Raw genomic sequence first — 13,186 nt, 5'->3', positions numbered from 1 at the left:
GTCAGGGTGTGAAGTAGGACTCCAGAGTGGTCACAGAAAACGTTTAGTTTGCTGGAGAGCACTCCTTTGTAAGATTCCGTTATGCCATTATAACAAGGCTTACCTTTTAATGGTTAGGTCGCTGAGTGGTTGAAAAAGATATTTGGAGACCATCCCATTCCACAATATGAGATGAACTCACGGACGACAGAAATTTTATATCACCTTTCAGAACGCAACAGGGTCCGGGACAGGGACATCAGCCTGGTAATAGAGGATTTAAAACAGAAAGCAAGTGAATATGAATCTGAAGGTGAGTGAAGTCTAGAGCTTCGGAACGGGTAGTAGAGGTAACTAAATTTTGTACAGGATTAGTGTAGACTACTTTTTTTTTTTTAAAGATTTATTTATTTAATTCATGTATATAAATATACACTATAGCTGTACAGATAGTTGTGAGCCTTCATCTGGTTGTTGGGAATTGACTTTTAGGACTTCTGCTCATTCCAGTAGACCCCGCTCGCTCAGTTCCTGCTCACTCTGTCCCAAAGATCTATTTATTATTATAAATAAGTACAGTGTAGCTGTCTTCAGATGCACCAGAAGAGGGTGTCAGATCTCATTATGGGTGGTTGTGAGCCACCATGTGGTTGCTGGGATTTGAACTCAGGACCTTCAGAAGAGCAGTCATTGCTTGTACCCGCTGAGCCATCTCACCAGCCCTGTAGACTACTTTTATTATCATTTTTTTTTTAGACAAATTGGCGTCTGCTCTCTTATAGTAACTTCCAGATTAGGAGTTTCACTAGAGTGTGCCTTCTTAAAACAACGAGTCCTGGGGGCTGGAGAGATGGCTCAGCTGTTAAAAGAGCACAGACTGCTCTTCTGAAGGTCCTGAGTTCAAATCCCAGCAACCACATGGTGGCTTACAACCATCCGTAATGAGATCTGATGCCCTCTTCTGGTGTGTCTGAAGACAGCTACAGTGTACTTACATATAATAAATAAATCTTTAAAACAAACAAACCAACAAGTCCCAAAAGGTAGTTACATTTGCATGGGTGGGGGTTGGGGCCTTTAGCCCCAGCACTTTAGAGTCTGACAGGAGGATATCTGTGAGTTCAAGGTCACTTTGGGTGAATAGTGAGATCCTGTCTCAAAACAAAACAAAAGCTTGTTAGCCTAACACAAAAGATCCTAGTAGTTCTTTCCCTTACACAGCTGGCAGGACACCAGAGGTGGCAGCCATGAAGTATGACACTGGACAAACCACCGTGGATCATGTATCGTGGAATGGCTTTCAAATGTCCTGCTAGGCCAAGCATGGGGGTGCAAGTTTGTAATCCCAGCATTCAGAAGGCAGAAGCCAGAGACTGCAGTGTCACTTTGGGTCACCTAGCTAAACTGTCTCAAAAAGGTTTTCCCCCTTTTTTGTTGGTCTCATGTAGTATGAAGAAGTAAAGTGTGGGAACAGTGGCTCATCTGGCTCATCCCTTCTTTGCAGGCCCCTCCCACTCCAGGACCCTCCCATTCTAGAATTCTTTCTCACTTTTCCATAATAAGTTTATGCTCATTCTATTTAAACAAAAAAAAAAAATCACAATATTTGAGGATGACGGCATACCAAGCAGTAAGTGACATCTATTTGCCATATGTTTAACCAAGTGAAGATGTTTTGTATATATAGTTCTTTAAAGTTAGATTTATGTCTGCAAGGGTTTTGCCAGCATCTGTGTATGTGCACCCTGTGGGTGTCTGGGGTTTGTTCAGGTCAGAAGAGGGTGTTGGATCCTCTGGAGCTGGAGTTAAATGTGATTGCAAACCACCATGTGGGTGCTTACACCTGGCTCCTCTGCAAGAGCAAGTGCTCTAGCTGGGTACAGTGACACACCCTTTATCGAAGCACCAGAGAAGCTGAGACAAGTGCATCTCTGTGAGTTCAAGTTCAGCTTGGTCTAGATAAAGAGTTCTAGGACAATCGGGGCTTCCTAGAGAGACCTTGTTTCAAAAACAACAACATCCAAAAACCTTAACATCTCTCCAGACCCTACATGATGTTTTGAATATACTGCAGTTATATTTAATTCTAACACATATTTATTTTATTTTTATTTATTTATTTATTTATTTTGGTATTTTTGGTATTTTGAGACAGGGTTTCTCTGTGTAGCCCTGGCTGTCCTGGAACTCACTTTGTAGACCAGGCTGGCCTCAAACTCAGAGATCCGCCTGCCTCTGCCTCCCAAGTACTGGGATTAAAGGTGTGCGCCACCACTGCTCGGCCCAGTAGTCTTCTTAAATTAGCACTAACTGTGTTTGGTGTGCCTTGTTTTGTTTTGTTTTGTTTTGTTTTGTGTAGCCTTAGCTGTCCTGGAAGTAGCTCTGTAGACCAGGCTGGCCTCTAAGTCACAGTGACCCACCTACCCCTGCCTCACAAGTGTTAGAATTAAAGGCGTATGACATCACTTCCTGGCCCGGTATGCCATCTTTATGGTCTAGAATACTCCCCCAATGGGAGCAAGGCAATTCCATCACAACAAGAACCTCCCATGTTTCCTCCTTTTATATGGAATCATATGTGAATGTATATATGTACATATATATGGGTTTTCTAAGAATATTTCCAGACATTTTTTCATCATTTTATTCATTTTTAGATTTTATTTCATGTGTATGGGTGTTTTCCCTACACGTAAGTCTGTGCCATGTGCTTGCAATTCCCTCAGGAACCAAAAGAAGGTATCATATCCCTTGGGACTGGAGTTACACAGCATTGTTAGCTTCCATGAAGGTGTCAGGAATCAAACCCAGGTCCCATGGAAGATTGCTAGTGTCTTTAACGTGGAGTCATCTCTCCAGCTACCTTTTTATGTATTTTTAAAAACTACTTTTCGCTAGGCTGTGGTGGCGCATGCCTTTAAATCCCAGCACTTGGAAGGCAGAGGCAGGCAGATTTCTGAGTTCCAGGACAGCCAGGGATATACAGAAAAAACCCTGTCTCGAAAACAAACAAACAAACAAAAACCCTACTTTTCTAGAGTATCGTTTTTAACAGATTTATTAGTTTGTTTGTTTATTTATTTTGATTTTTTGAGACAGGTTTTCTCTGTGTAGCCTTGGCTGTCCTGGAACTCACTCTGTAGACCAGGCTGGCCTCGAACTCAGAAATCCGCCTGCCTCTGCCTCCCAAGTGCTGGGATTAAAGGTGTGCATCACCACTGCCCAGCTATGTCTCCCTTTTCATTTCTGATTTATTTATTTTTAAATTTTACGTGAAGTGTGTGAGCGCCCAAGTGCGTGAATGTGCAGCACGTGCATGCAGTAGCCTCCAGAGATCAGAAGAGGGCGCTGACGCCCTAGGACCTGGGACTTCATGACATTAGAAGCAGTTGTGAATTGTGGATGCTAGGAACCGAGCTTGGGTCCTCCCCAGGAACGGTGAATGTTTTATCTGCTGAGCCTTCTCTCTGCTCCTATGTAATATCTTCTGTTATTCCCTGACAATGTCATACATATAAACAGCATATGTTAGTCATACCTATCCCATTACCCCTTCTCACTGCCCAGATCTCTATAGTAAATTTCTACTATATTTTGTGTGTGCATGTGTGCGCACATGTGCTCACTCATATACCACACATTTTAAAATGACATTTATTTTATGGATATGGTGGCGCGCATCCTCAGAACCAGTCCTCAGGAGACAGGAGCAGGCAGATCTCTGTGAGTTCAAGGCCATCCTGGTCTACAGAGTGAATCTAGACTAACCAGGTATCACAGTGAGACCAGTTTTCGTTTTTATTCTTATTGCTTTTGATGGGTGGGTGCATGAGTATGTGGAAGTCAGAGGGCGACTTGTAGGAATCAGCTCTGTGTCCCACAAAGGACAAAAGGACATCTGAGACACCATGAAATTCCTTTATCATTCCAGCCAAACGTCTTGAAGACTTTCTCTCGGAGAGCGTGAATTTTTCACCTGCCAATCTGTCTAGCGCTGGTTCCCGTTTTCTGAATGCACTGGTGGACAGTGCAATTGCCCTGGAAATAAAAGATACTTCACTAACAAGGTACTTACTGCGATGGTTTGGATCTGTGTTTCCATGGGAGACTATTCTGTACGGCCTTGACCTAAGAGTCTTTTGGTTCTCACAGTAAGTCTGCATAGGCAGTCAGCAAGGAATACAGAAGTGCAGAAGTAGGTTAGTTGGGTGAGTGGGTGGGTGGGTGGGTGGTTGGTTAGTTGGGTGGTGGTTGGGTGGCTGGTTTGGGGGGAGGTTTTTGTTGTTGTTTGTCCTGTGTGCTGAATTCAAGTTAGTTAGCTCAGCAGTACTATGGGTGGGTGGTCATGGGCTCTATCAGGAAGCTCACTGAGCAGACGCCAGAGAGATGGAGCCAGGAAGTAGTGTTCATTGTTTCCGTGTGAGTTCTTGACTTCTGTCAGACCTGCAAGAATAAGATGAAATAAACCCTTTCCTATGTAGCCTTTGGTCTTGGTTCTCATCATGGCCCCAGAAAGCAAACTCAACCAGCTGGAGACTGGGTGTGTGGGTGTGTACCTACAAGAAGTCCAGTACTCAGGAGGTGGAGGCGGAAGATCGGAAGTTCAGGGAATCGTCCTCAGCCCCTTAGAGAGCTGGAGGCCAGTGTGGGCTGTGTGAGAACCCACCTCCAACAAGCAAACAGGAACAGCAGCAGGTTAAAAGACCCAGTTGAGCGGGGCGGTGGGTGGCACACGCCTTTAATCCCAGCACTTGGGAGGCAGAGGCAGGCGGATTTCTGAGTTCCAGGCCAGCCTGATCTACAGAGTGAGTTCCAGGACAGCCAGGGCTATGAGAAACCCTGTCTCGAAATTTACCATGTCTGGTTGAACATGGTAAATTTTGGTCGTAGACAAGACTGAATAAGTTAAGGATCCTTGTTGTTTGAGATAGACATTTCACCTATATAATTATATTATTCTTCCACCAATCCTCAGAGGAAACTGAAGCTCAGGGAGGGAAGGCTCCCTAAGCAAACCTGACTCCAAAGTCCATGTGACTACTGTTGGTCCTATGTCTTATCTAGGACTATTACTACAACTTACTATGATCAGAAAAGTATATACTTGTGTTGTGCATAACTGCCAGGGTAAAGTTTAGGATTTATACAATGCTTGAGAGTAGTGCTGTAAGAACGTGTAGACTACGTGGTGGCAGAAGGGTAGACCAAATCAATTGTGAGGACACCAAGTATAACGTGTGTGTGTGTGTGTGTGTGTGTGTGTGTGTGTGTGTGTGTACATACATACTAGGGAAGCAGAGATCTAGAGAGGTAAACATGGCCTTCAAAGACAGTTTGCACTTAGTCAAGTGATAGAGAAGAGCAATGGAGAGAATATTACCATGGTAACAGCTACACTGTAAGACTAAAGATGCTATACCTGGCAAACACAGAGAGAAGATGTGAATTCAGGATGAGTAAACCTTACCTGAGAGTTTGGGTTTTTTTGTTTGTTTTTATTTTAAAATAGGGTCTCACCGTGTATCCCTGGTTTGCCTGGGAGTCACTACTCACTATGTAAACTCTCAGAGATCTCCCAGCCCCTGCCTCCTAGTCCTGGGGGTAAAGGTGTTCCTTGCCATACCCAGCCTTACTGAAATTTTGAAGGGAGAATGGGAGTTTGTCAGCTGAAGAGCATTTCAGGCCTTGGGCACAGCAGGTGACAACTGGTATAAATGGACGGAATGGCAGGATCATGTAAACTCTGTAGAGAAGATCATTTTTAGGGTGACCAAGCTCCTCTTTCAGTTTTATCCCCGCAGTGAATGATTTGACTTCTGACCTTTTTCGTACCAAATCCAAAAGTGAAGAAATCAAGCTTGAACTGGGTAAACTGGAAAAGAACCTGACGGCAACGTTGGTGCTAGAAAAATGTCTACGAGAGTGAGTTGAAGTGTCGGCACTTTTGAACTATAGAGAGCTTAGTGGGAGGGACATGGGCAAGTGGGGCGTGGTGGCTTGAGCTCATAGTGCCAGCTACTGGAAGACTGGGCAGCAGCCCAAGGCCAGGGCCGCCTGAGCAACTCAGAGGGTGCTTCCCTGCTTACGCTCCCAGTTGCTTTAGACAGTTATCACCCTCATATTGACTCTTGCAATATTTAATACAAGTTAAATACAGGGATTGATAATTTTCAAAAATGATGACCCACAGAATACCACGGGAAGTGGAATGCTTTTTAGTGTAGCTTCCATGACCCTCTTTGTTCTGCGAGCCTTGAGGTTCTTCTCCCCAGAGATTAGATCCAGTGGTTAGCGTTTGTGTAAATGCAGAATAACTTGGTGACATACAAATAAATTTAAAAAAGAATGAAGATGTATGTGTCAGACACTGTGTGTCATGTCACAGATAGTAGACAGGACTTCATGATCTTGCCTCAAAATGGCTTTAGGATATAATAAATCACTTTTTTGAAGAGCAGTTTTAGCTTGTCCAAGAATAATTGTTATGGGTTGAAATTAATGTTCTTAAATGCATTGAGAAAAGTCTCACATGGGAACATGGGGGGAAACGCCCTAGAGAATGCAGTGTGGTCTGGACGTAAAACTCGCAGTGTAACAGTAACTGGAAAGGAGGCTGTCTGTACAGGCCACACCAGGCCTCACTGCCCCAAAGCGAGCTGGTTTCCTTGTGTCTTAAATAATCATTTGTTGAGAAGAACTACATGCCTTCATTTTACTTTTGGAAGAGATCTCAAGAAAGCAGAGCTGCATCTGTCTGCAGAAAGGGCCAAAGTCGACAGTCGCCTTCAGAACATGGACTTCCTGAGAGCAAAGGCAGCGGAGTTCAGGTTTGGAATCAAAGCTGCAGAGGTGTGTATGAAGAACTGTGTGTAACTGGGCCTCTCAGACCCGTGTGTGCACAGTGGGAAGCAGCCTCAGTCCTTCCTGTAGACGAGGGGACTACAGGGAAGATCTGCCACTTGCCCAAGTTGGTTTAACTAGTGAAGAGCAGCTCCAGGTTCAGATTCAGGCATGGATACCCTTCTGCCGGCACCATCTTCACCCCACATCTGACTGTAGAAGGGATTCACAGCTACCATAGACTAGCTTAGACGCATGTGTGCTTTTTAATTTGTGATCTGTAGCTATTTATTACATGTTGAAAAAAGCTTCATGATGGCTACCTTCAAAATGATCTTCCAGCTGAACTCTCTTTCCTCACATTGTAGGAGCAACTTTCAGCCAGAGGCATGGATGCGTCTCTGTCTCATCGGTCACTAGTGGCACTTTCAGAGGTGAGCTTCCTGTCTAAACCTGTCTTCTGCTGCTGTAACAGAGTACCAAAGATTGGATAATTTATGAGCAGTCAAAAGTAGAAGTTCGTTTGGTTCATGATTTTGAAGACTAGAAAAAAGTCTAAGGGGCTGGAGAGATGGCTCAGTGGTTAAGAGCACCAACTGTTCTTCCAAAGGTCCTGAGTTCAAATCCCAGCAACCACATGGTGGCTCACAACCATCCATAAAGAGATCTGACTCCCTTTTCTTGAGCTACAATGTACTTACATATAATAAATAAACCTTAAAAAAAATTAAAAAAAAAAAAAGAAAAAAGTCTAAGATCCAAGGGCCACATCCGCCGAGGGCCCTCTGCTGTCATCTCAGATGTACAGTGGCAATGCAGGTCCCAGAGTCAGGGAGATGGCTCCATTTTGGTTTTTTTTATATATATTTTTTTAAGATTTATTTATTATTATAAATAAGTACACTGTAGATTACTTCAGACACCAGAAGAGGGCGTCAGATCTCATTACAGATGGCTGTGAGCCACCATGTGGTTGCTGGGATTTGAACTCAGGACCTTCGGAAGAGCAGTCGGTGCTCTTGACCGCTGAGCCATCTTACCAGCCCAATGGCTCCGTTTTTAAGTGCTTACCTGGATTTGGATCTCTGACACCCATGTATAAGCTGGGTGTGGCTGCACATGCCTATAACCCGCACTGGGGAATGAGAGGGCAAGAGACTGGCAGTGCCTGTATGTCAGCCCTCTCTGTAGATGAGGAAACTACTGAGAAGATCTGTGACTTGCCCATGTCTATGTGAAGCACCTTCAGACTCATGGCAGGCAATGATACCCTTATACCTGGCACTCACCTTCTCCCACGTGGGAGTATAGAAAGGGTTCAGGTAACAAGATGAGCTTGGTCACTCCCAGACCAGGCAGTCTAGCCTGCCAGTGAGCTCCAAATTTAGTGGAAAATGCTGTCTCAAAAAACTTGGTGTTGGGACTGGTGAGATGGCTCAGTGGGTAAGAATACCCACTGCTCTTCTGAAGGTCCTGAGTTCAAATCCCAGCAACCACATGTTGGCTCACAACCACCCGTAATGAGATCTGACACTCTCTTCTGGTGCCTCTGAAGACAGCTACACTGTACTTATTTATAATAATAAATAGGTCTTTGGGCCAGAGAGAGCAGGGACTGAGTGAGCGGGGTCTACTGGAGTGAGCAGAAGTCCTAAAAGTCAATTCCCAACAACCAGATGAAGGCTCACAACTATCTGTACAGCTACAGTGTGTACTCATATACATAAGATAAATAAATAAATCTTTACAAACAAACAAAAAGCTCCATGTCAGGTGGCTGAGGAGGACGCCCAGCATTGACCTCCAGCCTTTACACAGTGCACACAACTCTGTGTCGGGTGGCTGAGGAGGACGCCCAGCATTGACGGCCAGCCTTTACACAGTGCACACAACTCCATGTCGGGTGGCTGAGGAGGACGCCCAGCATTGACGGCCAGCCTTTACACAGTGCACACAACTTGGAAGAGTGAGCTTCCTCTTTGTACCATGCTGGCCCTGGGAGTCCGACTTAGTGAGCAGCTCACTGGCTGCTCTTGGAGGGAACTAGGGTTCAGTTCCCAGCACCCACATGGCAGCTCACAGCTGTCGAAAACTCCAGTTGCAGGGGCCCTAGCACCTTCCTCTGCTTCTGTAGGCACCAGGTATACATGTGGCTTACAGTCACATATGCAGGCCTAACACCATACACAGAACATAAATTTGAAAAACAAAACAGACTAGAGAGATGGCTCAGTGGTTAAGACACTGTACTCCTGCTGGGGACACAGAGTTTCTTCCGAGCACCCACTTGGTGATTCACAACCATCTGTAACTCCAGGTCTGCGGGATTCGGTACCCTATTCTGCCCTCCACAGGCACACACAAAGGTAAAAAAGAAAAAGAAAAAGCAAACAAAACAAAACAAAAAAACTCTATACCATAAAATAAAACACAAGGAAAAAAAAAAAAAAAGAACACCTTGGCTCACCAGGCTTGGCCGCTTGGATCTTTACTCCTAAACCATCTTGCTAGCCTCTGTGACCCTATAGTAAATGAGCAGGACCATAGCGTTCTGGAAAAGGATTTCTTCTATTAGAAATGAGGTGATCTGTTTGAAGTTCTTTGATTCTTTTTTTTTTTTTGAGATTTATTTATTTTATGTATAGATGAGTGCTCTATCTGCATGTACACGTGCATGCCAGGAGAGGGCGTCAGAACTCATTGCAGATGGCTGTGAGCCACCATGTGGTTGTCCAGGATTGAAGTCAGGAGCTCTGGAAGAGCAGCCAGTGCTCATAACCACTGGGCCATCTCTCTCCAGCCCAGTTTTTTGATTCCCTCTTTAGAACACCCACGGGCTGACAAGTGTCCCTCAGTGACAGATTGCTTGTCAACCTTCAGGAAGCCATAGGTTCTATCATTAGCACCTCAAATGAATAACTCCCTACATGGTAATGCTTTGTTTCGTTTTATTTTAGGAATGAGCACTGGTTCATTGTTTTGTGGATATTTCTGTTAATGCATAACTCTCTTTGCATTTCCAGAAACTCTCAGAATTAAAACAGCAGGCTATCCCTCTGAAGAAGAAATTGGAGTCCTATTTAGATTTAATGCCGGTAACTGTTGCTATGGGTTTTCTTGGAGTCATGTTTTCTAACTTTCCTCCAAAGACACTAAGCTATCAAAATAGTGGATTTGTGTTAAGGCTTTAGAATTCGTGGCAGAATTGCGAGTGGTGACTCAGACTTGTAATTTGAGCACTTGGAAGGCCAAGGCAGAAGGACCGCTGCTTTCTAGGGCAGCTCAAGCTACAGGATGACATTTTGTGTCAGAACACCAACAGAATAAAGAAAGAAAAAAAGACAGCGGCAGGCTTGGCATGGTGGCCCACATCTATAACCACAGCTCTTGAGAGATGGAGGATTTAGGATCCAGTTTGGGCTACATAAGTGAGACCCTGTCTTATTACATTTATGTATTTATTTTGGGTGTGGGTGCCATGGTGCACATGGAAGCCTGCAGAATAAGTTTCAGGATAGCTGGGGCTACACAGAGAAATCCTATCTTGAAAAAAAAAAAAAAGATCCAGCTGTAAGGCAATTTCTTAATTAGTGATTGATGGGGGAGGGCCTGGCCCACGTGGGTAGGGTCAACCCTGGGCTGGAGAGTGTGGGTTCTGTAAGAAAGCAGGCTGAGCAAGAAAGCCATGGGGAGCAGGCCAGTAAGCTGTACTGTTTCATAGTCTCTGTCTCCTGGATCCTGCCCTGTTTGAGTTCCTGTCTTGACTTCCTTAGATGCTAAACAGCCATATGGAAGTGCAAGCCAAATAAACCCTCCTCCCCAACTTAATTGTGGTCATAGTGTTTCATCACAGCGAAAGAAACCCTAACTAGACCAAGGCTGTAACTTCAGAGCCTTGCTATGGTGGTCTCTCCCCCTCCTGGAGTGTCAGGAGCCTCAGCTAGAGTGGCCTCTCCCTCCTCCCCTCCTGGAATTTCAGGAGCCTCAACTAGAGTGGCCTCCCCCTCCCGGAGTTTCAGGAGCCTCCCCCAATCGCACCAGCAGATCCAAACAAGAGCCCGTGTGAGACTTCTCATGAACCATTACATTTTCCTTGTTTGTTTTTCTTTATAAGAATCCATCTCTTGCTCAAGTGAAAATTGAAGAGGCAAAGAGAGAGTTAGTAAGTACTTCTCCTTTTTCTTACTTCATTTCCCCTTTTTAAATTAGCAATTATTCAATTGAGATAATAAGATTTCCAAGCTGTGTTGAATGATGAAGTCCAAAAAACTTGGAGTACACACTGCTGCAAACAACAACAAAAAAACAAAAAATAAGGCAAAATAATAAATAAGAACAAACAAACAAAAAACCTCAGTAGGCCAGAGCAGCATTAGTGCAAGTCTGAGGCTACTTAAAGCTGCATATCAAGATTCTTTCAAAACTATACATAAACAAAACTACACACATGAACATATGCACACATATATACATGGACAAGGACTGACAGTGCAGCTCAGTGGTAGAAAGGACTTGCCTAGCATTCATAAGTTCTTCAGACACAAACATACATGTGCATACAGCAAACACACACACACACACACGCACACGGAGGGCAATATAGTTCAGCAGTCACAGGCTTGACTAGCATAGACAAGTTCCTCAGTTTGGTTCCTAGTACCACAGAAAATAAACAAAGAAAGAAAACATTTATGCTTCCTTTGTCTGCTTTTCTTACTTGAGTATCAGTAGAAGTCGACGCCATCCCTCTCACACCTTTACTTCTGGCTTGTGTTCCTCCTCTAGGACGCCATCGAGGCTGAACTTACCAAGAAAGTAGACATGCTGGAGCTGTGAGGGCAGCCAAGCAGACGTGCTGCTCCTGAGGGGATGCCCGCTCTTAGAGACAAGGATGTCTCTATTGGGAAAATAACTGGGTTTGGTTCTGCCTTTAAATTTTGTGGCCTGAATACAGTTTTCATATGAAAAGGCATTTTGTGTCACCTGCTGCTCTCCGCACACTTCACAGTTAAGAATCCTTCCAAAAGTGGGCAGGGGCTGGGGCAGGGGCTGGGGCAGGGGCAGGGGCTGGGGCTGGGGCTGGAGCTGGGGCTGGGGCAGGGGCAGGGGAATGGCTCTCTGTTGGAGAGTGCCTTTTACTCTTGCTGAAGACCTGGGTTCTATTCTCAGCACCCATATGGTGGCTTGAAAGCATCCATAACTCTAGTTCCAGGGAACCTGACACCGTCTTCTAGCGTCTGCAAGCACCAGGCACACATGTGGTGCACAGACATATGGACAGGCAAAATACTCAAATACATAAAAACAAAACAAAACAAAAAACTTTTTTTTTTCCTTTCAAGACATGGTTTCTCTGTGCAGTGCTGACTGTCCTGGAACTCACTCTGTATCCCAGGCTGGCCTCAAACTCAGAAATCCACCTGCCTCCCAAGTGCTGGGATTAAAGGCATGCGCCACCACTGCCCAGAAACAAAAAACCCTTTTAATTGAAAAAAAGGAATCCTGGGCTGGAGAGATGGCTCAGATGGTTAAGAACACTGACTACTCTTCCAGAGGTCCTGAGTTCAATTCTCAGTGACTACATGGTGGCTCACAATCGTCTGTCATGGGATCCGATGCCACCTTCTGGTTTGTCTGAAGACAGCTACAGTGTACTTAATAAAATAAATCTTTAAAATAAGAAGAAAGAAAAAGAGGAATCCTTCAGTAGTTCCCTTAAGTGACCAGCATGACAGAGTTCTGCAGATGCACAAACTAGGTCAGTGGGCAGTTTCTATGGTTCCAGTCTCTCTACCTGCTTCTTTCTCTAGGGCTTACTGCCTGTCTCCAAATGTTAATATGTTTAGCTCATGAAAAAAGTAGATTTTGGCTGGCGAGTTGGCTCAGAGCTTAAGAGCACTGACTGCTCTTCCAAAAGTCCTGAGTTCAAATCCCAGCAACCACAAGGTGGCTCATAACCATTTGTAATGAGATCTGATGTCCTCTTCTGGTTCATCTGAAGACAGCTACAGTGTTCTTATATATAACAATAAATAAATCTTTAAGAAAATTTTTAAAAAAGAGAAAAAAGTAGATTTTAAGCCAGTGGCAGAAAGAGGAATAATAAAGCAAGTATATGGTGCTAAATTTATATTTTATGCCTTACATTAGGATAACCCAAAAAATCAAAGACCAATAAAAAAATTAAAAATAAAGACACTGACCTAGGAGTAAGTCAGTTGATGAAAGCTCCATGTTCCATCTCTAGCCCAGCGTGGTACACATGTCAACTTGACACAGGCTGGAGTCATTCCTTGATTGCTCTGGCCTGTAGGCAGTTCTGTATTTTCAGGGTATTTTCAGAATGAATGATTGATGTGAGAGGGCC

The 13,186-nt window shown here is 44.3% G+C and overlaps 1 protein-coding gene across 1 annotated transcript in view; it reads left to right on the top strand.

Annotated features, from left to right (window-relative positions):
- The window catches only part of Haus1 (HAUS augmin like complex subunit 1), a 12,433-nt gene extending 642 nt beyond the window's left edge, over window positions 1-11,791 (top strand). The window contains exons 2-9 of the mRNA XM_031366097.1: window positions 118-292; window positions 3,911-4,046; window positions 5,767-5,901; window positions 6,705-6,828; window positions 7,188-7,253; window positions 9,843-9,914; window positions 10,934-10,981; window positions 11,605-11,791. Coding sequence (XP_031221957.1) covers window positions 118-292; window positions 3,911-4,046; window positions 5,767-5,901; window positions 6,705-6,828; window positions 7,188-7,253; window positions 9,843-9,914; window positions 10,934-10,981; window positions 11,605-11,655 — 807 coding nt within the window. The 3' untranslated portion in view covers window positions 11,656-11,791. The remainder of the gene's footprint in view (window positions 1-117; window positions 293-3,910; window positions 4,047-5,766; window positions 5,902-6,704; window positions 6,829-7,187; window positions 7,254-9,842; window positions 9,915-10,933; window positions 10,982-11,604) is intronic.
- Window positions 11,792-13,186: the final 1,395 nt, after the last annotated feature.

Source organism: Mastomys coucha, unplaced genomic scaffold (assembly GCF_008632895.1).
Source record: "Mastomys coucha isolate ucsf_1 unplaced genomic scaffold, UCSF_Mcou_1 pScaffold13, whole genome shotgun sequence".
Classification (NCBI taxonomy): domain Eukaryota; kingdom Metazoa; phylum Chordata; class Mammalia; order Rodentia; family Muridae; genus Mastomys; species Mastomys coucha.
The sequence above is the reverse complement of the archived record's forward strand: the minus strand, read 5'-3'. Positions and strand labels throughout refer to the sequence as shown.